This window comes from Siphateles boraxobius, unplaced genomic scaffold (genome assembly GCF_051911475.1).
Source record: "Siphateles boraxobius isolate OS27281-9 unplaced genomic scaffold, OSU_SipBor_1 22, whole genome shotgun sequence".
In the NCBI taxonomy this organism is placed as follows: Eukaryota; Metazoa; Chordata; class Actinopteri; order Cypriniformes; family Leuciscidae; genus Siphateles; species Siphateles boraxobius.
Genome location: NW_027508833.1, coordinates 32209814 through 32232356, shown reverse-complemented (window position 1 = coordinate 32232356; position 22543 = coordinate 32209814). Strand labels below are relative to the sequence as shown.

General features: G+C 39.5%; 1 protein-coding gene across 1 annotated transcript in view; it reads right to left on the bottom strand.

The window, feature by feature from the left end:
- The window catches only part of pacrg (PARK2 co-regulated), a 143391-nt gene extending 126421 nt beyond the window's left edge, over nucleotides 1-16970 (bottom strand). Inside the window, exon 1 of the mRNA XM_077239784.1 lies at nucleotides 16773-16970. Within this exon, the coding sequence (XP_077095899.1) occupies nucleotides 16773-16865 (93 nt within the window). The 5' untranslated portion in view covers nucleotides 16866-16970. The remainder of the gene's footprint in view (nucleotides 1-16772) is intronic.
- Nucleotides 16971-22543: the final 5573 nt, after the last annotated feature.

Sequence of the window (22543 nt, the reverse complement as noted above, 5' to 3'; positions counted from 1 at the left end):
CAGCATTAGTCTGCTATCAGTGGCTCAAACCTCCGTTACTAACTCTAAAATGACGTTTTGGAATTAGCAACAGAGGCGTGGGATTAGATGCGCAATAAATTAGTCCTACATACAAGAGCGTTTTAATGACAAAAACTTTACAAACGTCTTGAAATACATCATTTGAACAATGTTTCGATGTGTGGTAACTGTAGTATAAGCGGAATAATTGACTTCAGGCCGTTGAATTATTAGAAAAATAATGCACACAGAGGTGTAACGGCCACTCCGCTTCGCGTCGTGACCGCATTACCACCTCGGGTGTGCATTATTTTTCTAATAATTCAATGGGCTGTCGTCAATTATTCCTTACTTCACAGCCATCATTTGTAGTAGCCTATTCAAAACTGTTTGCTCAAGCGTAGTCTGCTCTCTGAATCATTGCGCTTATTCATTTGTGGATGTTAACTGAATCTGTAAGTTAGCTACACTGTTTACTTCTGAATATTATATTTAATTCTGGTGCACTTAACGTTATCACTACTGTTTAATAGTAGCCTATGCTATTCACCAGCAAAACATATCCTATTCAATCTCTTTCACGGCCATCATTTGTTGTAGCCTATTCACAAACTGTTTGCTCAAGCGTAGCGTTTTCTCTGAGTTCACTGTGTAGCCTGCTCCCTGAATCATGTAGTTCAATTTTCCACATTTATTGTATGTCATTATGTCAGTATCAGAATTTGCTTTCTACCATGCACAAATAAAAATGTCACTGAACTTTTGCTGTTTAATTGTAACAATGAGCACTCAAACACACCAAACCAACTAAAAACACACACAAAAACATATTTTGCACGGGCACTTTGCACTAGTGTATCTAATACTATGAAAGGGGATGAGTACTCTGAAGTGACAATGATTGAAAGTAAACATGATGCGTTCACGCTAGCTTCAACTAGCGAGGTAGCACACAGAGATACAGGACCCATTCACTCTAGAGCAGGGTGCAAGACTCAATTCCTGGAGGGCCACAGCCCTGCAGAATTTAGTTCCAACACTGCTCTAATACACATACCTGTAGTTTTCAAATAAGCCTGAAGGACTTAATGAGCTAAGGATACGGTGTGTTTAATTAGGGTTGAAGCTAAACCAAAGACTATAGATATAGAAAGACTGTTCACTCCTACAGCTTATGAATGGGAAAAATTGCAACGTGCAAAATGGCGGAATACGTCCCGCCTTCTAAGTAAAAGAGGCACCCCGTAGGCATGTTAAATAAAGTTATAAAACATGCTATATAAAAATAAATATGGCTTTATAAATAATTATGCCTGCCAGATATAGCCGATCGAACTTTTATCTTTCGGGCGATAGCTCCGTATGAGGGGGCCTCAGAGCTCTTAGCCAGTAGCGTTCTGACAGAGTCGAGGAGATCTCTCATCCCCCCAAGTTTAATGCTCCGGGTCAGTCTCCCCACCACTGAGATATAAGCGAGACTCCCCCCACGAGCTCTCCAGCTGACGGCTAAAGGTGGGGTGTAGGGTAGGGTTAGGGGTTAGTTTTTGTTGTAGTATTGTGTAGAAAATCAGCACTGTGATTGACATGACCAATGAAATATTTGGGGGTGGGAAAATCATGCATGCATGTTTGTCTTTCAATGGGGAAAAGCCACACAGAGTTTTGGAGTTCCCACCCCCATTTAGAGATCTCTGGGCGGCAGCTATGCCCTTCTCCTTAAAAAGACGGGCTTTGAGACGGGCTTTTTTCATTCAGCGAGTATTCAGCAATACCCGCCTTTCAATCAAATAACACCAAAGCCTGCTTTTTTTTATTAAGAAAATATTTGAGAACTTCTTAAGAGTTTTTCAAGAATTGCACTTAGTAACATTCTTACGAACTTAGAATGTATCTTAAGAAATTTCTTAACTTCTTTAATTAGATTTTCATGAATCCGGCCTCTGGCCTATCCAGTTCTGTAATGAATGGCAAACAAAAAACTTGTCAATGAATGGACCTGTAGTGAACATTTACTCCTCCCCTCTAGAGATTTTTAGTGCGTTTCTTTCCCTTCTGGCCCCCAGAAATATCTTCACGCTGTCTGCCTCCAGGCATGGAAAGGATGATGCGTTTCCCACTCTAAAGGGAGGTGAAGACCATGTGAAAATATAAAATGCTCTTCCACTCATTGTCTGTGGCAGGATAAATGGGAGAGGCGAGGGTGATGTGAGGCCTTGTATTGATTCAGTTTCTATGGCCACAAATATCTGGCAGCATAATAAGCCTGTGTGCTTCAAGATTCACAGCTTTTAAGGCATCAAATGGCCTTGCTGTTATGAGCAAATCATGCTGCTCCCCGCACAGGCTGGCTATACATCAGCGACCACATGAAAAGGTAGAGAGAGGTAGATATTAATAGTTTTAGAGGTAGATCTCAGGTCAGTGGTGTGTTGAAGCGATGCTAAATGTCCAGGAATGTAAGTAGATGGGTTATGGAGGGCCCTTCATGGGGGCTTTGTTTATGACTTGCAGAAAGTAATGAAGTCACTGGCTGTGTCCAAGAGCGAAGGCACCTGCCTTGCTGCCCAGTCAGTCAATGACTTAAAAGACAGCATAATATGAAAGAATTTTCAGACAGGATTCCAAGATGATGTCATGTCTAATGATCTAATGCCTGTTGTAATTAATTGATTAATCAATATTAATATTAAATGTAACATACTGGGCCAAAAAAATGATTAGCATTAAAAATAAAATCAGTTTAATAATACTTGGTTATCCTGATGACAGCATGCAAAGATATGGGAAACATTTTCTCTACCCGTTTACAATAAATGTTGATAAGTCAATTTTTTTCATCCTAATAATATGGCTAGCTGCATTTTATAATTTGCATAGCACTGTTTTTCCCTTCTGTCTGCAACCCTATCCGTGTCGATACAGGTTCAGCCCAGAGATCTCCATGGGTAGAGCAGGAACTCTAAAAGGAGGCAGGACAATAGGTTAGGCCGCCTTTTAGAGCACCTGGCTGCAGTTATGTCCCTCTCATCCTATCAGAACACATCTGTGACAGAATTTTCGGTCACAACCCACCAGTTGAGAACCACTTCACTTGATCTAACAAACAAGGCTCTTGAAATAAACGTAGGTTACACTTGTAAATTTATGCTCTCCTCTTTGAGATCCACAGAACGTAACACACTCTTGACTGTACAGTAAACCTCATGCCTACCAACAAGCAAAATAGCAAAAAGCACTCAAACCCTCCCATTCACAACAACCATCAAAGTAAACACTCCCTGGCTGTATCAGTCATTAAAGGGATAACGGCTGTCTGCCGGAAGCTAGTTATTTTATTCAATAAAGTTTTAAATATGGATATTTTTCTTACAAGAACGCATCACTTTGCTTCAGAAGGCGTTTATTAACTCCCCGGAGCCGTGTGGAGCACTTTTATCATGGATGGATAAACTTCAAAACATAAACGGCCATTCACTGCCATTATAAAGCTTGGAAGACCCAGGACATTTTTTTATATAACTCAGATTGTATTCGTGTGAAAGAAGAATGTCATATACACCTAGGATGGCTTGAGGGTGAGTAAATCATGCAGTAATTTTCATTTTTGGGTGAACTATCCCTTTAATTTACACAACAAACAAACATAAAATGAAGGAGAATAAAGAATGGCTTGGAAAAAATATTTTAGTCTGCCTCACTCATTCTCTTTCTGGTGCAATCACTAACAGTAATGAAAGACATTGTGTTATCGAAAAGACAACACTTGAAGATTAACTGCTGGTGAGTTTGACAGGAGATGTACATGTACCGTATGTAGCCTAGATCTTAAATTTTTTTAAAATCTGTGTGCACAGTGCACAGACTGAGTGACACGCTTTGTTGTATAACGTACTTAGCAGAGCGTTCCCCCGCCTTGCATTTCTAAGCACACAGAGCAGTATGGGAGATATTAATCGTCTCCCGGTGATGAGCTTGCCATCAGAGAGAGGACGTGACAGTGACTCTTCTACCTCTTACACACATAATGAGCAACACACCGCTAAATGTTTAATGCAGCCAGTAGGATATGTGGGCTGCTGTGTCAATATGATGTAGATTAGAACTGGATGTGCAGATGACGATAATCTCCACACAATTTACAGACAGCAAGTTATTTCTGCCATGTCCCACAGTCCACAAACAGAGTTGGTAAAATCAGCCATCCAATTTGAACAGATTTATAATTTAAAATCTTTGCAAAAGTATAAAGAGATAAAGGGAATCATGGTGTCATCATTTAGGGGACATTCACACAATACGTGTTTTTGTGTTTAAACATGTTGAAGTTGAACTACTTTTACCTTGATTGGTGCATCTTTAGAATATGTCATGCACAATATGCTCCTTCACTAATTGAACTTCTAATGGTATGCCATGTCCCACATTCGTTAAACAGAGCTGGTCCAATCAGATAATTTATCCAGTTTGAACAGATTTAAAATCAATAATCTTTGTAAAAGAATTCTTAGAACAAAGAAAAAGTTTGGCATAAAAAAAGTCATCATTTAGAGGCCATTTAAACACAGGGAAGTGGAATGAAAAAAAGCAAGGTCTAGAGACACGTTGGTGAACTACTTTTAACTTGAGCGCTGCATATTAAGAATTGTCAAAGACATAAATCTAGCATGTTTACATAGAAAAAGTATAGGGGGAAAAAATTATGCATTGGAATACAAATATGCAATCTGTGTTAACTCTGCAATCTTATTCACCCTCATATCATTCCAAATCCACACTATCTTGTTCCATGGAACACAATATGACATTTTGAAGAGTGCACTGGATGACTTTTTCCCTTGCAATTAAAATGAATGGGGAGCTTTCATGCCTCAAAAATTATGCAAAAGGACCATAACATATTTTAAATATATCAGAAAAGTCTTTCGAAGTGGAAAAGGAATAGTTTGCCCAAAAATAAAAATGATATCATCATGTATTCCCTCAGAACAGAAAACACAAGTGATACAACCTACTTTTATGATTCTTTTATGTTGTTGTTGTTGTTGTTTTAGCTCCAGGATAGACTTAGGCCCTGTCCACACGGAGACGCGTTTAGCTGTATACGTAAAAAAAAATGATCGGATTGGCGTTTCGTCCAGACGGATCCTGCGTTTTGGGAGACTGAAACCGCTATTTTTGGAAACCGGGTCCAAGGTTGGATAAATCTGAAAACGACACCCTTGCGTCTTCGAGTGTACGGCCAATCCGTATATTTTGTGAAACGATGATGTCATCACCCCACGTGTCGACTAGTCAGATGCGCTAAATCAGTAGGCTAACAGCAACAACAACTGTGACTACTTGCTTGAGTTCATGATTCAGAAGCTACTGAGCCTCTTATTTCTTTATTTATTATTTAGGCCTACTTTAATGTATTTTTATTTTATGTCTTTATATTACTTCTTTATTTGTTTATATCTCTTTCTTATGCTATGATGCTTGTATTTTGTCTGATTAAGACATTTCGTATTTTGTAGGGATGGGCATTTCAAGCAAAAATAATATTCGGCGATCGCTGGGAATTATTTGATTATTATTCAAAAAAACGCACCTCTGCCCCTCATGCTCACCGGTAACACGGCGTTCGATCCGACATAAAATTTCTCTGTACTGTAGGCTTACATGTTGTAGCCATTAAAGAAAAGTTAGTTTCATATTTATGTTTAAATAATATGTTATTTTTTCCATTTCATATATGTTGATTATATGAAAAGTGAACAGCGTGAATAGCCTAATCATAAGATGCGCAATATCGAGACACATCATTTTGACCACTTCATTAAGTTTTGTTAAAGCCTTTCTTTAAAGTGTATTTCGTTTTGTATAAATTGTATATTAATCTTAATCAATGTTTCATCAACCAATTGCCTGGATTTAATAAATAAGAAGCAAATATAGCAGACAATAGCCTATAATCAGGACACGGAGGCGCCGACGCAATATAACTTGCATCGCACGTGAACTGGAGCTTGTCTCATAAATGAACAGACACTCAGAAATATATCTAAGCTTGAAATGTCTACTTTTAAACAAAACAATTCAAAACGAAAAGAAACAGACAACTCTCTTATAATCCGTATAAAGTGCGGATTTACACATTCATAATGATTAGGCTATTTGCCGGATCTTTGTGGCAAGCTTTATGCGTCTTCTAACTAATCGAATATCGTGACTCATTCCTATTTTGTACCAGGCCATTTATGGTTTTTCATATTGTTCAGTAAAGTTCTTGGTTAAAAAGAAAGAAAAAAAAGAAGCTACTGTTCCTAATATTTTTGTATACAGCGCGCAAGGTTTATGCGCAAGTCTTCTTCTCTGTTTTTAGTGTATCTGTGTCAGAAATACAGCGCCTCATACTGGTCTGGCATGTATACTACATCGGTTTCAGTCGGTTTCAGTGGTTTCGTGTGTACGCAGATATTTCTTGAGACGGCGCGGCGCCGTGTTTACAGAATTTTTTTTAGAACGAGGAAAAAAAAGATCGGGTAGGGAAAGCTCTGGCTTCGTGTGGACGTGGTCTTATACTTAGGGTTAGTAGGTTGTCATACTGATGTGAGTTGATGGCTGTAATGAAGAATAGTCATAAATTAATAGACATGTCCTCAACAACACAGCATCTCCTGTGAGAGACCACATTTTAGATCACAACCTTAATTAGCACATGGGGAAAATTTAGGTCAGTTTAAGCACAGGAGCGAGGCTTTAGCCATGAGTTAAGGAGGGTAATTAATTAGTCACAGATGCTAAACAGGCTCATTAGTGGAAAGTGACTGTGGGCTAAATGACATGTGTGTCTGTGCATGTGTTAATAGTTGTGAACATAAATACACATAATAAATGAACACAATCCATGTTGTGAAATAGTTCATTTCATGGTGTGTGGCTGTAACAAATGCAGCTCTGGTATAGGACACAAAACTGAGCCCTCCATGAATGTAATTTTTTCTATAATCTACGCTTGTCCAGTAGTGCAGTAGTGCACAACGAAATTAAGCTACAACACAACTAAATGAATCCACAACACAATGAAAAATGTAGAACACAACGGAAATAAGCCGCAACACAACGAAATAAAGCCACAACACAACAGAAATGCTCCTGACCACCAGAGGGCTCCTGGAGCGCGGTAAAGTTAGTTTTCCATGTCACTGTTCTATAGAGTCGGCAGTCTTAAGATTTCAATACCAGGATTAGTTTTAACAGTATGTATAGCCATTGTATATCGACATAAATTATTACTTCAAAATCACCCACATGAATTGTAGCTGCATATTTACACTTGAGAATGCTTTGACCCGCTTCCACAGTGCATGATTCCTAAGGGAACGTCTGGAAATTGTACCAAGTGGTTAAAACGTATAATTTATTATAATATAATTTGATACTTCAAAATAAAAACCATTTGGTGAATTGCAGAATTAAAGGAAGAAGGGCTGGGCGGTATGACGGTATATCGTTACCGCAGTAGAAAATGTCAACCGTAACAGATTTTTGTATTCCTTGTATACCGCGACATGTAAATAAGTGGGCGTGGCTAACTCACGTGCAGCATGCGTGAGACTGAGACACTGAGATTTGTCAAAGAAACATGGAGAAAGCAGATCAAGAGGATCCACAAAGGAATTACGTTTTCTAAAGGGTTGTTGTTAAAGGTTGCTGTTTGTTCTGACGTTCTTGGCGCCGCTGCGGAAGAACGCACTGATAACAAGACTGAAGCAAACACGAAGGCTTATCACATATTTAAAGATTGAAAGAGAGTCAGGATTTCCAGTCAGGATTTAGACCGCACCATAGCACTGAGACAGCTCTCATTAGAGTCACAAATGATTTGCTCTTATCATCCGATCGTGGTTGTATCTCTCTATTAGTGTTACTTGATCTTAGTGCTGCATTTGACACCATTGACCACAACATTCTCTTAAATAGACTAGAAAACTATGTTGGCATTAGTGGAATTGCATTAGCATGGTTTAAATCATATTTATCTGACCGCTATCAGTTTGTAGCAGTAAATGAAGAGATGTCTTATCGATCACAAGTTCAGTATGGCGTACCACAAGGCTCAGTACTAGGACCGCTGCTGTTCACTCTGTACATGCTACCTTTAGGAGATATCATTAGGAAACATGGAATTAGCTTTCACTGTTATGCTGATGATACTCAGCTCTATATTTCTTCCAAACCTAACGAAACTCACCAATTCACAAAATTATCGGAATGCATAGTTGATATCAAAAATTGGATGACTAGTAATTTCCTACTACTAAATTCTGAAAAAACAGAGATTCTAATTATTGGACAAAAAACTTCCACACGTAATAACCTAGAATACCGTCTAACACTTGATGCCTGCTCTGTTAAGTCTTCGTCGTCAGTTAGGAACCTGGGTGTGCTCTTTGATACCAATCTTTCATTTGAAAGTCACGTGTCTAGTGTCTGTAAAACCGCATTTTTCCATCTTAAAAATATATCTAAATTACATCATATGCTCTCATTGACAAATGCGGAACAACTAGTTCATGCGTTCATGACATCAAGGCTAGATTATTGTAATGCTCTACTGGGTGGTTTCCCTGCACGCTTAATAAACAAACTACAGCTAGTTCAAAACGCAGCCGCTAGAGTTCTTACCAGAACCAGGAAGTACGACCAAATTAGCCCGGTTCTGTCAACACTGCATTGGCTCCCTATTAAACATCGTATAAATTTTAAAATATTGCTGATTACTTACAAAGCACTAAATGGTTTAGCTCCCCAGTACTTGAGCGAGCTCTTAACGCATTATAGTCCTTCACGTCTATTGCGATCTCAAAACTCCGGCCAGTTGATAATACCTAGAATATATATAAATCGACTGCTGGCGGTAGATCCTTTTCCTATTTAGCACCAAAACTTTGGAACAATCTTCCTAACATTGTCCGGGAAGCAGACACAGTCTGTCAGTTCAAAGCTAGACTAAAAACACATCTCTTTGACCTAGCATTCACATAACACTCTATAGCCTTCTATAATTCAATATTAGGCTGCTTAGATTAGGTCAGCCGGAACTGGGAACACTTCCCTCAAATCCTGATGTACTCGTTACATCATAAGAAGAATGGCATCTACGCTAATTTTAGTGTCTTTGTTTATCGCAAGGTTTTCCCGCAGCCTGCTGGATCCAGGCCGTTTCAAGATCTGACGAAGGACTTTCGCCTGGACCTGATGACAATGCAGTGCTGAAGTGCCAACTAGCCTCTCCCTATCGAGGATCCCTATACAACTCTACAGATAAAGCGTTATGGAATTTTTCGGTTCGCGTACCTACCCAAAGTGATAAGATAAAATAAAAATTCTGCATCAAAATTTATAGACAAGTAGTTTGTTTAGGCATGGTTTGTAAGGAATTACAAACCTGCGCACATATATTCAAACGCACATAACTATAGAATCAATTCTTAATGCGCATGTGAACGCCATCAGCGTCTATCACAGGTTCACGTTTAAAGTCTGTTTAGAGAGAACGGTGTCGTCTTAGCGGCCCCTAATTTAATAACAAATGATCATTTAGACGGAGGTGACTCAATCAAAACTAACTTTAGCTGGAAAAAACATTTTTCAAGAGCCACTATAAAACCAAACCAATCTCTGTTACCTTAAATTATATGTTTATCTCTGTAAAGCTGCTTTGAAACAATCTACATTGTTAAAAGCGCTATATAAATGAGGATGACTTGACTTGGCGAGAGAAAACAGGACAGAGTAACTCGGCGGATATCGCTCATATAAATTTTTTTTATGACGTAGTTAAGGCGGCAGGCGTGTGTTGCTTAGGCGGCCGCCTTAGTTACAAAGTGCTGTGGGAAACCCTGCCGTGAAACAGAACTTTGGTCATACCGCCCACCCCTGAAAGGAAGGTATTGGAACAATTTCACCTATAAATAAGTCAGTCTGGTTACTTGGAATGTACTAAAACCTTTAACATAAAGGGAGGTATTGGAAAAAAGGCACCTGTAGTAAGTCAGTCTAACTGTCACGTTGGTTAAAGTAAAGGAGGAAGCAGGACCCATTTGCAGCAGTCCTTTATTAAATAAACTCAAAACTTTACAAATACAGACTCAGGAACGAGCAACCACCAACGTTAAGACCTGACAAAGACTGAACTAGACAGGGCTTAAATACACAAACAAACCGGAGAGCTAGCAAGATAAGATGAGACACACGTGAACAGAACTAACTAATCAACATGTAACCATAGAAACAAACAGGGGCGGAGGAAGACTAAACTGAACAAATAAACAGATAACCAGACACCGACAAGAACAGAAATCAAAACAGACTGCCAATGTTACAGAATGCCCCCCTCCCGGAAAGCATGTCCTCATGGCGCAAAAGACTTCACATTGCCCTGGAGGCTGACGAGGGCGAGGCCTAGCGGGACAGGGAGCATCCAGGGTGGACCAGGCTGTGCAGGCGGCCAGGGCGGAGCAGGTGCTGACAGTTTAGGGGGCCAGGAAGGCGCCGTCGATTCAGGGGGCAAGGGCAGATCCGTCGGTTCAGGGGGCCAGGGCAGATCCGACATTTCAGGGGGCCAGGGCGGATCTTACAGTTCAGGGGGCCAGGGAGGCGTCGGCTGGTCAGGCGCAGAGGCGGCCATCTTGTCCGAAGACACTGACATAGATGCTTCCATTTTGTCCGAAGACACAGGCGTAGAAGCTGCCATCTTGTCTAAAGACACTGGCGTAGACACAGGCGTAGAGGCGGCCATCTTGTCCGAAGTCACAGGCGTAGAGTCGGCCATTTTGTCCGAAGACACCGACGTGGAGTCGGCCATCTTGTCCGAAGACACAGTCCTGGAGACGGCCATCTTGTTGGTGGGCTCTGCAATGGTGACCATCTTGTCCGAGGGCACTGGAATGGCGGTGGCCATCTTGGCTGAGGGTTCATGGGAACGAGTTGATGTGTGTGCTGCCCACATACACAAAATAGTGTATAATTTCCTGCAGGCATGACGTGAAGAAGCTCAGGCTCGGCCATGTTGTGGACAGGATCGGGTGTAGCTGGTACTGCAGGGGTGTCACGTTCCTCCTCCGTGACCCCAACAGTAAATGCATAGCTGGCCAGCTGTAACACCATGTCATACTGTTCAAGACTCCAGCTAGGGTGGTGAAGTGGCATAAGGCTCGTAAAGGCCCCTACGAAAAAATATCATTAGGCATACATCATCAAAAAATGTTAAATGTGCCAGCTCAATAAAGGCCATGATGTATTCCTTAATGGACCGGTCTCCCTGACGGAGACGCATAATCTGTGCTGCTGGATCCATGTTATGGTCAGTTCTTCTGTCACGTTGGTTGAAGCAGAGGAGGGAGCAGGACCCATGTGAAGCAGTCCTGTATTAAATAAACTCAAAACTTCACATATACAGACTCAAGAACAAGACTCGGGAACGGAACAACCAACATAGTACAACGTTAAGAACTGACAAAGACTGAGCTAGACACAGGGCTTAAATACACAAACAAACCGGAGAGCTAAAAAGATAAGACAAGATACACCTGGACAGAACTAACTAATCAATATGTAGCCTAACAATAGAAACAAACAGGCAGGGGCGGAGGAAAACTAAATAAACTAATAAATATAACCAGACACCGACAAGAACATAAATCAAAACAGACTGCTAATGGTACACTTACAATCAAGCTTTGAATTTTGAATGTCTGTTTTTGAATGTTAAAAGTCATTTTAATGAATACAAAATATGCGTTTTAACCACTTGGAGGAATTGGCAGACGTTCCCTTAGGCATCATGCACTGTGGTAGCGCGTCAAAGCAGTCTAGAGTATAACTATGCAGCTATAATGCACGTAGATGATTTTGAATTAATAAATGTTGATATACAATGGTTAGCTACATACTGTTAAAACTAATCGTGGTGTTGATATATTTTTTAGACTGCTGACTCTATAGAACAGTGGCATGGAAAACTAACTTTACCGCGCTCCAAGAGCCTTCTGGTGGTCAGGAGTATTTCCATTGTGTTGCGGCTTTATTTCGTTGTGTTGTGGCTTATTTCCATTGTGTTGTGGCTTATTTACGTTGTGTTGTACATTTTCCGTTGTGTTGTGGATTTATTTCGTTGTGTTGTGGCTTAATTTCGTTGTGTTGTGAAATGTTTGCTTTTTAAATTTCGTTGTGTTGTGCACTATTGGGCCACCATAGTAATCCATCTTTATGTCCTTATTTTTGAAAATGCTCTTCTCAACTATTGCAGATTCAGTCTAAAATAAGAAAATACTATCTTTCAGCAGGGAGATAAGAGCTGCCAGTTTAAACTGATGGGCTTTTATAGTTGTTACGGGCATCTAATACATCTTCATCTCTGGCCAACAAGTAGACGCTATCAAGAATGAGCCCATTTTAGGCAATTATACCCCAGCCTGCACTGATGGGGGTGATGTCGTGGGGCATGAGAATGATGGGTAACTGTCAGTTCAGCAGTCTAGTGAAAGATGGGATCCACATTGTGATGAAATATGTGTAAAACAAGCAGAAACTCCATGTTGAAGTGACTGTTTGTTTTGTAGATGATAGAAGGCTAGCCTATATGAGTGAAAAGAAAAGAAAAGAAAAGGAAAAAAAAGAAAAGAAGAAATACAGAAGAATGTAGCACATCCAGGACAATGCTACAAATCATGACCAACCTGGTCAAGTTAGCAAATGTCCTCTTTGTTTTTACCACTTAGAGTATAGACTACATAGAATACAAAAATACAATTGTTGCATAGGAGTGTCATCAAGTATACTCTGATTAAAGGGTTAGTTCACCCAAAAATGAAAAATGTTCACCCTCATGTCATTGCAAACCCATAAGGTCTTTCGTTCGTTTGTCTTCGGAACATGAAGATAAGTTTAATGAAATCTGAGAGCTTTCTGTCCCTCCATAGACAGCTACGCAACTGAAACTTTGATGCTTCAAAAAGTTCATAGAGATCGTAAAACTAATCCACAAGAATTGAGCAGTTTAGTCCAAAATTTCTGAAGAGACTCGATCACTTTATATGATGAACAGAATGAATTTAGGCTTTTGTTCACATAAACATTGATCAGAGAACATAAACAGATGCTCAACCGAACCCGCTTGACGCACAATAACAAAACTTTTGTGTAAGCTCAAACGCGTTGAATGAACCTCATTCTCGCGCGTCAAGCAAACATGCTTAAAGGGATACTTCTCCGATTAGCATTAAGCTTTGTACAGTGTTGGGCAGTAGCGTCGCTACAAGTAGTGACGCTACTAGTTTAACTACATTTCTCAGTAGCGTGGTGGTAGCGTCGCTGTTTTCTGAATCAAATAGCTTTTCAGTAGCGAAGCTCTTTTTTTTATCAAGTAGTGCGGTAGCGTCCACATGCTAACGTTACATTTTCCCAAGAATTTCTAAAGCTCAAGCTCAAATCGGAAATTCAACTGCTAAGTATCACTGATGATGGATCAGTTAGTGACGGTGACTTCTTCTTCTTGTTTTACGGTGGTTTGCAACCATAGGGCCATATGATTTCATTAAGTTACCGCAATACGGAAAACATGGACTGAATTGCGATATCCATGCATAAAAACAAAATTTACTGTATAACGCGGAATTTCACGGAATTTGTAAGATCTTGGATGAAAAGAAGGTAAGTAGCCTAAACTTAAATAAAATCCCGATATAGACTAGTGTCTGTGAATATTAAACCGCTTAAAGACTATTTAAAAAGGAATCATGCATGTTCTGCGTGTCACTGTGAATAAATGGCTCAGACGCGCGGATTCATTTACCACACACTAAGCACCCATGACGCTTGCGATGTTTTCAGTAATGGATCGATGAACTTCATCTAAACAGCCGCTCTGAGAGTCACTATAGCAGCATTTTAGCTTGATTTGAGAAACTATCGTCATATCAAAAAAAAAAAAAAAAAACAGAGACTCAAAGGTCTAGCTACATGGCAACCTGTCAAAATAAAAGGTTGGTTTTAACCTTTGAAGAAAGTTTTGCTTAAATCATTAGGCCTACATTTTAAATAATTGGTCATTACAATTTAAACCATTAAAAATCTATTTTATAGAGCCCTTAAAATGTAATTTATTTAAAAATGTTAATAAATTATTGTTAAATTATATACGTTTCATGATTTCAACTAATTACACGTTTTGATTACTAAAATGTTATTTAACCATTAAAATGGGAGTCCAGAAAAATGAAAACAAAATAAAACTGAATTTGGAATGTGGGAAAAAATAAAACGGATTTCATAGGGCCCTACAAACCAGCTTTTTGGTGCATTACCATCTCCTTCTGCTCCGTATGGTGTGACATCACGTACCAGTATCAATCCTTGGGCTGACACGTGAGAAATGGAAAAAGATGCACACACTCTTGACACCTGGTTTTGTTATAGTTTTATATAGTTATATGGTTTTATATAGTTATGTTTTTTGTTGTTTTTTGGCCAAATTGGTTTCGAACATTTGTTGAATAAACAATTGAACTGACAAATTATGCCTGCCTATATGTTTGATTGACAATTTTATTGATCACTGAGATAGCACTGACTTGGAATTAAGTTGGTTCAATATAAAATTAAATTTGAAAAAGTAGCTTTAGATGTAGTAAACTACTTTTGCCATATTGCTGTAGCTTAGCTTGCTATATTTCCCAGGGTGGTAGCTTCAGTGTAGTGAAGCTACATTTAATGTAGAGTAACTGCTAGCTTAGCTCACTACATTTTCAAACTAGCTTGCCCAACACTGGCTTTGTAACAGTAGAAACCCCGTAGTATTTTCGAATGACCGTGCTTACCTCCCCCATGTCCCCGTGAGACGAGAGATTTCTATATTGTGTGTCAGGAAAAAAATTCAGATTGCGCAAAAAGCGCCATTTAGCGTCATTGGAGGCTTTTTTGGCCAGAGGCTAGAGACTACAGCCAGTAGTAAGAGCTAGTTTCCGTATGTTTTCAACCCGCCCATAGGGGGTGGGATCTCACGCACAGAATGTACAAATAGTGTCAGCCATCTTTTTTTTTAAGCTAAGCTAACAGACTCTTGCTCTGTGGAGAAAGCTTAGACAGAAGGGAATTGTGAAGATCTGGTGCGCAAATCCGATGCTCATGGCTACCTGTACGAGCCGCAAAACAGGGAGGAACAGTTGCGGATGATGGAGGAACAAGAGGTGGCTGGAGCAGCTGCTGCAGCAGAGGAGCAGATGTGTGCCTATGGACACAGTCTCAGATAGAGAGTCCTATTGCTGTCGCAAATTTCAGCGATGCCATTTTCTTCTGGAAGAAATCTGCTGAATCTGCTGAGGAAACGGCACCGCCAGCATGTGTAAAAAAGCACCCTAACTTTGATCCACACATGGATCTATCTTTCTATCTATCTATCTATCTATCTATCTATCTATCTATCTATCTATCTATCTATCAGTTTTGAGTCAACTAGTAGCCTAGTTGTATCATTTCTTCCAATACTGCCCTCTGTAACCGGTAGGCGTGGTTTGGGAGTGGCCTCGAGGGGCAGCGAAGCAAGTGCATTCTGGGAGTTGTTGTCTTTCATCCACATGAGCCAAAAATACATTTTCTGTCTTTTCTCAGTCTAGAAGGCACCAACTTCTAAAATAATTTCACATTTCTACTACATAAATGACCAAATTTAAATACACATTCATCTTTCCAGCGGTGAAATATCCCTTTAAGCTTCTGTTGGTTTACCACAACTGATGTGTGAGTTGATGAATATTTACATGAATAAAAGCCTAAAATCAAACTGTTAGTCATATAAAGCAATTGAGTCTCTTAAGAAATTTTGCACTAAACTGTTCAATTCATGGATTGCTTTAACGATCTCTTTAAGTACTTTTTGAAGCGTCAAAGTTTTAGTTGCATAGCTGTCTAGACTCTAGAGGGACAGAAAGCTTTCAAATTTCATTAAAAAGATCTTCATTTGTGTTCCGAAAATGAACGGAAGTCTTACGGATTTGGAATGCTATGAAGTGAGTAGGCCTAATTAATGATCATTTTTGGGTGAACTAACTTTTAAAGCTAAATGTCTTGATACCCAGTCTGGGGGATTTCCATTATGAATTTAAATATTTTTTTGCCCATTTTCTGTCTACCAATTAAATACTGCTGGCAATAGCATCCCACAATTCCCACCTGACCCTAAAGAGAATCAATATATAGCCTAGTATGGAAAGTCTGATCACAAACTGCTCAGAATTAATGAAGAAGACAAGATAATTCTTCCTTTAATAATATGATTGATGCTAAAATTATATATCACACAAACGTTTGAATCATTTCATTAAATCACAGGTGACCTGTGACTGCTGCTTCATTTTCGAAACAAGTGTCATGCGAATGCGAATGCGGTTTTAAGTCAGAGAGGAAAATGCATTAACCCAGTCACAAACGCATAAAAACAGGCACTAAACCATTAACACAGAGTTGTAACGTTGACGTTAGTCACATTTGTAGAAACAGAAGAATACAAAACACTAACTGTTATTAGGCTAACTTACTAGGCCATTATCACAACGAATAATTTACAAGGGTTAGGCCAACATGAGCGAACATCCCACCCAGAAAAAAAAAACTAATTTCTGTGAGATGGCACAAGTGTCCTGTCTGTCTAGTTTAAATAAATAAATAAAAAAACAGGTTACTAAATAAACTTGTTCAAAACAAGAATTACAAATCAACCATAAACTTACCACTGAATTCTTCATGGTGGACTTCACCGTAAATCCCTCCGTTTTCATTTCTTTTTTAGCCAAAGTTTCAAATGCTCTCATTTTCGTACACATCGCTAATTAAGCAGTTTCAGATTAAAATGATCAATACAAATGCATAAGATAAAACAGCACGGAGAACGCCAGCTAACTCATTGGTGTCGCATTAGTGCTCGTCTGTTTGGGTTGCCAAGGACTCACTTGGGGACGCGCTGCGGTTGCTATGGAGGGTAAAAAAAACGGATGTCCATCTTGCTATGGAAACACAACATGCACTCCGTTATCGTTAATCAAACGTCGTTTAAAAATAAAAGGGAAATTATAGTGTTGCAAAATGATAATCAATACCGGAAAGTGTGATTATGTTCCAGTGATATTTGCGTGCATAAGGCATAGATTTTCTCAGCACATCTATCTTTTATTCAGTCTAATTATATTTTTGTTTTTCCAATAATTAGTTTGGGTTTTTGGTTTGACTCTCCTTTGTATTATTAAAAGTAAACGTGAGACCAGTAGCAAGTAACATCCTTAGCATAATTTATACTGGTCTAATGAGTAGACTATTCTGCAGTGATTCTCAACCTTTTTGACAATAAATTTTGTCATTTAATTTAATCTAAAATGCAGTCACCCATATGTTTTGAAATGTAATTTATAGGTCTTAAATTAGGAAATATAATCTACAGTAAAGATTATTGTATGTTATGTTCTTTTTTAAATTATATAAGAAAATAAACTGCATTTTATACACTATATCCTAATAAAGCTTAAACGTTTAGAAACTTTCTTTTTATTAATATATATATATAGGCTATATACATAGAGCATTCAAAAACATTTAAAAAAAAGAATGTCTCCAAACTCTTGACAGATATATATTTTTAAATCATTTTATATCGATTGAACTCACCCCCCTGAGACCCACTGTTGTAGTTCACCTTGGGGCCTCTGCCTCCCTCATCACAGTGCCTGAAGGAAAGATTCGCAGTTGCCCACCTTTGATGATGGCACCGTGTCCATCCTGCATCATCTGCTTAAGCACTGAAGCTATCCTGCAGGTTTACTAGCACATTGTCTGCTAAATCTAGAGAGAATTTCACTGTACTAAATCATTCCACTATAAGAGTTTGGCACTTTTAATCTCTGGTGTGTCTTTGCCTCTGGACTCTTCGCAACAGTAGGCTACAGTAATTAATCTTCAGTGGGGTGTGCAAACAGTTTCTCTGAAAACTCCTATTTGGTTTTTTATGACTCCGCCGAGGAAGGAAATGCTGTGTGTGTGTGTGTGTGTGTGTGTGTGTGTGTGTGTGTGTGTGTGTGTGTGTGTGTGTGTGTGTGTGTGTGTGTGTGTGTGTGTGTGTGTGTTTGAAGGGACATTTTTGCAATGTTATGCTATTAGAGCCGTTTGTGATCATTTTAATGCATCAAAAATCTTTTACAACACACTAACGTTAAGAGTCCCTATAGCCAAATTAACTAGCCATGGTTTTTATATTATCTGCCATCTTGATTTTCCTGTCCAATCGAAACGACACATAGTGGACAGTTTCACATATTCTTACTGTTATCATGCTGTTTTTCCATATGACATTGCTAAAAGAATTGCGCCCAGACACAAACCATTAGATGCTGAGTGCGTGGGCCTCATTTATGCCATTCTCATGGCACTAATGATGTGTATGTGAGTGAGCCCCATTTTGATGTGCCAAGTATGAGTCCCACTACTTCCACCGCACACACATGATATGTAGTGAGTAAACAGCCGACCTTCATCTTCATTATCACGGCCTCCGCTCGTGTTTGATGTGTGTCTCATTTGGCCGCTTCTCTCGGGCCTGATCCAGCATCCCACTGACACAGGCAGCAATTAGACAGCGATCACCAGAAAGTTTGGTGCTGCAGGACTAACAGAGGAAAATGCACGCCTCAGAATAACAGAAGCAGGAGCTGGACACAGAGAAAACAACCGACAGGACTCGTCGGATATGCCAATCAGCATCCCCCAAATGGCCCATTAGGGCTGCGGGTTCGAGTTTCTCTGCAGGACAGCCACAGATACGACACATAAGCATCTTGACTGTGAGGAACTGAAACTGTGCGACTGTAATGAAGAGAAAATGGAATAGTAAACAATGCATCTGAAAGCACATTTTTGTACAGCATCACGAAAATTCATCTGCACAAGAGTTTACTTCAGATTCACAGAGCACGTATAGCAATATTCTCTCAAGTTCGGTTTCATTGTTTACTTGTCTTTTCCCTTCCGCCACTTGCATTTGCTGTTTTGTGAGAGTATGCTAATAATTTAGAAGCTCAGAAGCAGACGCAGCCACCCTACGCATCATATTCTGGTGAATATCTGCTCTAGTGCAAGATAAAATACCACAGAGTTAAGAGTAAATGTGTAAATATATTACACACACCACCTTGGAAAGTTTGGGTTTTGTAATCTGTAAGGTTTTTTTAATGTTTTGGAGAGAAGTCTCTTATCCATACAGCTCGTTTGCACCAGCACAAACCCTCTACTGTCAAGATTTACTAAACACAGTAAAAAAAATTGCGCTGAAAAAGAGTGGACAGGGTTATTTTTGCGGCTGACCTTATTGCTTATGCATTTAGAGAAGTTTCCCTTTCAAATGCAAAATTTAAGGCAGGAGATTATTTTAATTAATCACGCAAGGTGATTTACTAAGGTGTTGTGTAAATGGCCCCTAAATTGGCATAGAATCCTTCTGAATTATAAAAGCTGTTTTAAGTCAGTCTTCTTTTAAAGGCAGTGAAAAACAACACACTCTTAGATAATATTCCAAAGATCAGATCCATACAGCAATCAATACCCTGCAGGGACATATTAAGGCTTTGTAAATTGTTTTTTGTTTTCTGTTGTTGTCATTCATGGTTGGCCTGTTTTAATCTTTTCTGGTGATTATTTGCTCATTCTTTCCAAATCCAGTCTCTGATCCCTTTCAAAACTTTCCCTTTTGACTTTTTTCCATTTGCATGAGAATTATTAACTGAGCTTAATCTAAAGGTTGTAGAATAAAACACAAATTTAGTCGGGATTTTTAATCAGATGGGGCTACTTTCTTTAACCAGTGAATCCCATGGAAAAATTGCTTTAAACAGCACATGAAATCTACTATTTTAGTCTATGCAATTTCATTATTTTATTGCCTTTTTCTATATCAAGTCAACATGAAATTCTATTTGAAACTAAGTTTTCTTTCATAATGTAATGAATGAAAGAAACAGGTTAGTCAATTAAAACTAAAGTTGGATAGGACTTTATGTTATCAATCTGGAATTAATTAAGTGGTGAAATGTGTTACATAGAATTTGCCAAAACCGATGACTAAGCAGCTATCTGGCAATATCCACATGCCTGGCATAAGTGATTTCAGCAAAAAAAAAGTTGATTCAGATGAAGGAGTTTTTGTGATGTACATTTTGATGAAGATATGAAGACAAACATTTTTGTCTTTAGAATAACATTCACTAACAAATCATTCACAATAAGACCTGAAATATATTTTTTAAAATTAAATTGGCTATTGTCAATTTTGATTCGTATTGACTTTAAAGAGTGATATTACCTGGTTAATCTCATTCGCTGACAGTTTGAGATCTTCTTGGGGTCCATTATATTATTTCATTAATCGCATGTTGACTGGCTCATGTGTTCTCCGGGTTCATCTTCAGGAGATCAAATGGGCCTCCACACATATTATGTTCCCTTGCGTGACACCTGAAAGTTCAATAGCAACAGACTGGACTTTAAATTAAGACAAAAATGTGATGCAAATCTTTCAGACACTTACATGTAAAGTAATTTTACCATTATAATCTCTCTCTCTCTCTCTCTCTCTCTCTCTCTCTCTCTCTCTCTCTCTCTCTCTCTCTCTCTCTCTCTCTCTCTCTCTCTCTCTCTCTCTCTCTCTCTCTCTCTCTCTCTCTCTCTCTCTCTCTCTCTCTCTCTCTCTCCAGTCTGACCAGATGGCGTTTCAATAAAATATTTTTAGCACCTCCTTGCAATCTCAGATTGCTGAAGATTATAGAATAATGCAGCGAAAGCGGAACCGGCAGCCTATAATACTTCAACCATTTGCCACTGGATTTTGGGGACAATCAAATGAGGTTACTCGCTTTATTTCGCTTGCAGGTCCCCTGCTTCAGGGGCGTGGTCTCCACCTTGGTAAGGAGCAGCGTGGCTGAAACAGACGTTCAAGATGTTAACGTTGAAACAAATACTCTGGCAGGTGAGCCAGGGGAGTGTTTTTTTTTTTCTCAGTGGACCTGAAAGAGGCCTACTTTCATATCCAAATAGCCCCCCATCACAGACTGTTCTTGAGATCCACGTTAGAGGGGGTGGCTTACCAATGTATGGTCCTCCATTCAGACTGTCTCTAGCTCTGCGCACTTTCATTAAGTGCATGGATGTGGCTCTCTCCCCTCTGAGATAGAAGTGAGTACGTGTCCTGAATTTTCTCTATGACTGGCTCATACTGGCCCAGTCGGAGACCGTGCTGGACGCTCACATATCCTTGCTCCTCAGTCATTTGAAATGCCTGGGACTCAGGATCAACATAGCCAAGAGCTCACTGTCTTTCAGCCAATGGATCTTGTTCCTGGGAGTAGTCCTCGATTCAGCCCAAATACGGGCCACGCTCACGCCAGAGCAACCCTTGACGATTCAACAGCTCACGCCGTCTTTCAGGGTCAGGCTCTCAGCCCCCCTCAGAACGTTTCAGAGGATACTGGGCCTCATGGCCTCTGCGTCACCAGTACTTCAGCTGGTTCTACTTCACATGCGGCAGCCCCCTACAGTACTGGCTGAAACCCTGAATTTCAGCCCACACTTGGCATCTCGGACCCCTCCACATCAGGGTGGATCACGGCTGCATCATACTTCTGACCCCTTGGAAGTAGCCTCGTTGGTTCCAATCCGGCTTAGAACTGGGAAGGGTCTCCAGAAGGAAGGTGGTCTTGACAGATGCTTCCAACACGGTTTGGGGAACTCTGTGCGAGGGCAGGCTGACTTCCGGCTCCTGGTTGAGCGCGGAAAAAAGGATGAAGCGTTTTCATATCGACTGCCTGGAAATGCTGGCAGTCTTTCTGGCCCTCAGAACCTTCCTGCCAGATCTGAAAGGGCACCATATCTTAGTCCAGGCCTATGTACAAACTGGTGAGACGCTAAATTTAATTATTCTACATTTAAAGTACAAAATAAATGGATTTTAATAGTTTTTACACATTTGCATGGTTTAATTGACTGGACTTTAACCACAAAGCCCATGAAACAACCTATGCTTTTAACCATATTTATAAATGATATAAATAAGATATAAGATATTTATTGCTATAAATAAGATATTTATTGCTATTTTACAGTTTTTCTGAATTGCTAAAACACTAAAATCCATTTGCAAAACCAAAGTTGCAAGTGTACAAACCACTTTATTGATTTAATCACACAGTTTGCAGAACTTTAAACACTTCTCATCTGGTTAGACACAACTAGCAAATCGTAATCACTCTTTGTACAAAGATGTAAACACATTGTCCTTTACAAAGTACATGTAGCATTTTGGTGCACTTCAACTCAGAATGGCACAACACAGCCCCCAAAAGTGAAACACAAGCAACACACTGTTGTCATCGGTAACACACAAGCACTCAAAATTGAACACACTTGTTTCAAATCAGTAATGTGTTGCACCTAATCAGTAATCAGGATATAAGAGCCATCTTATATT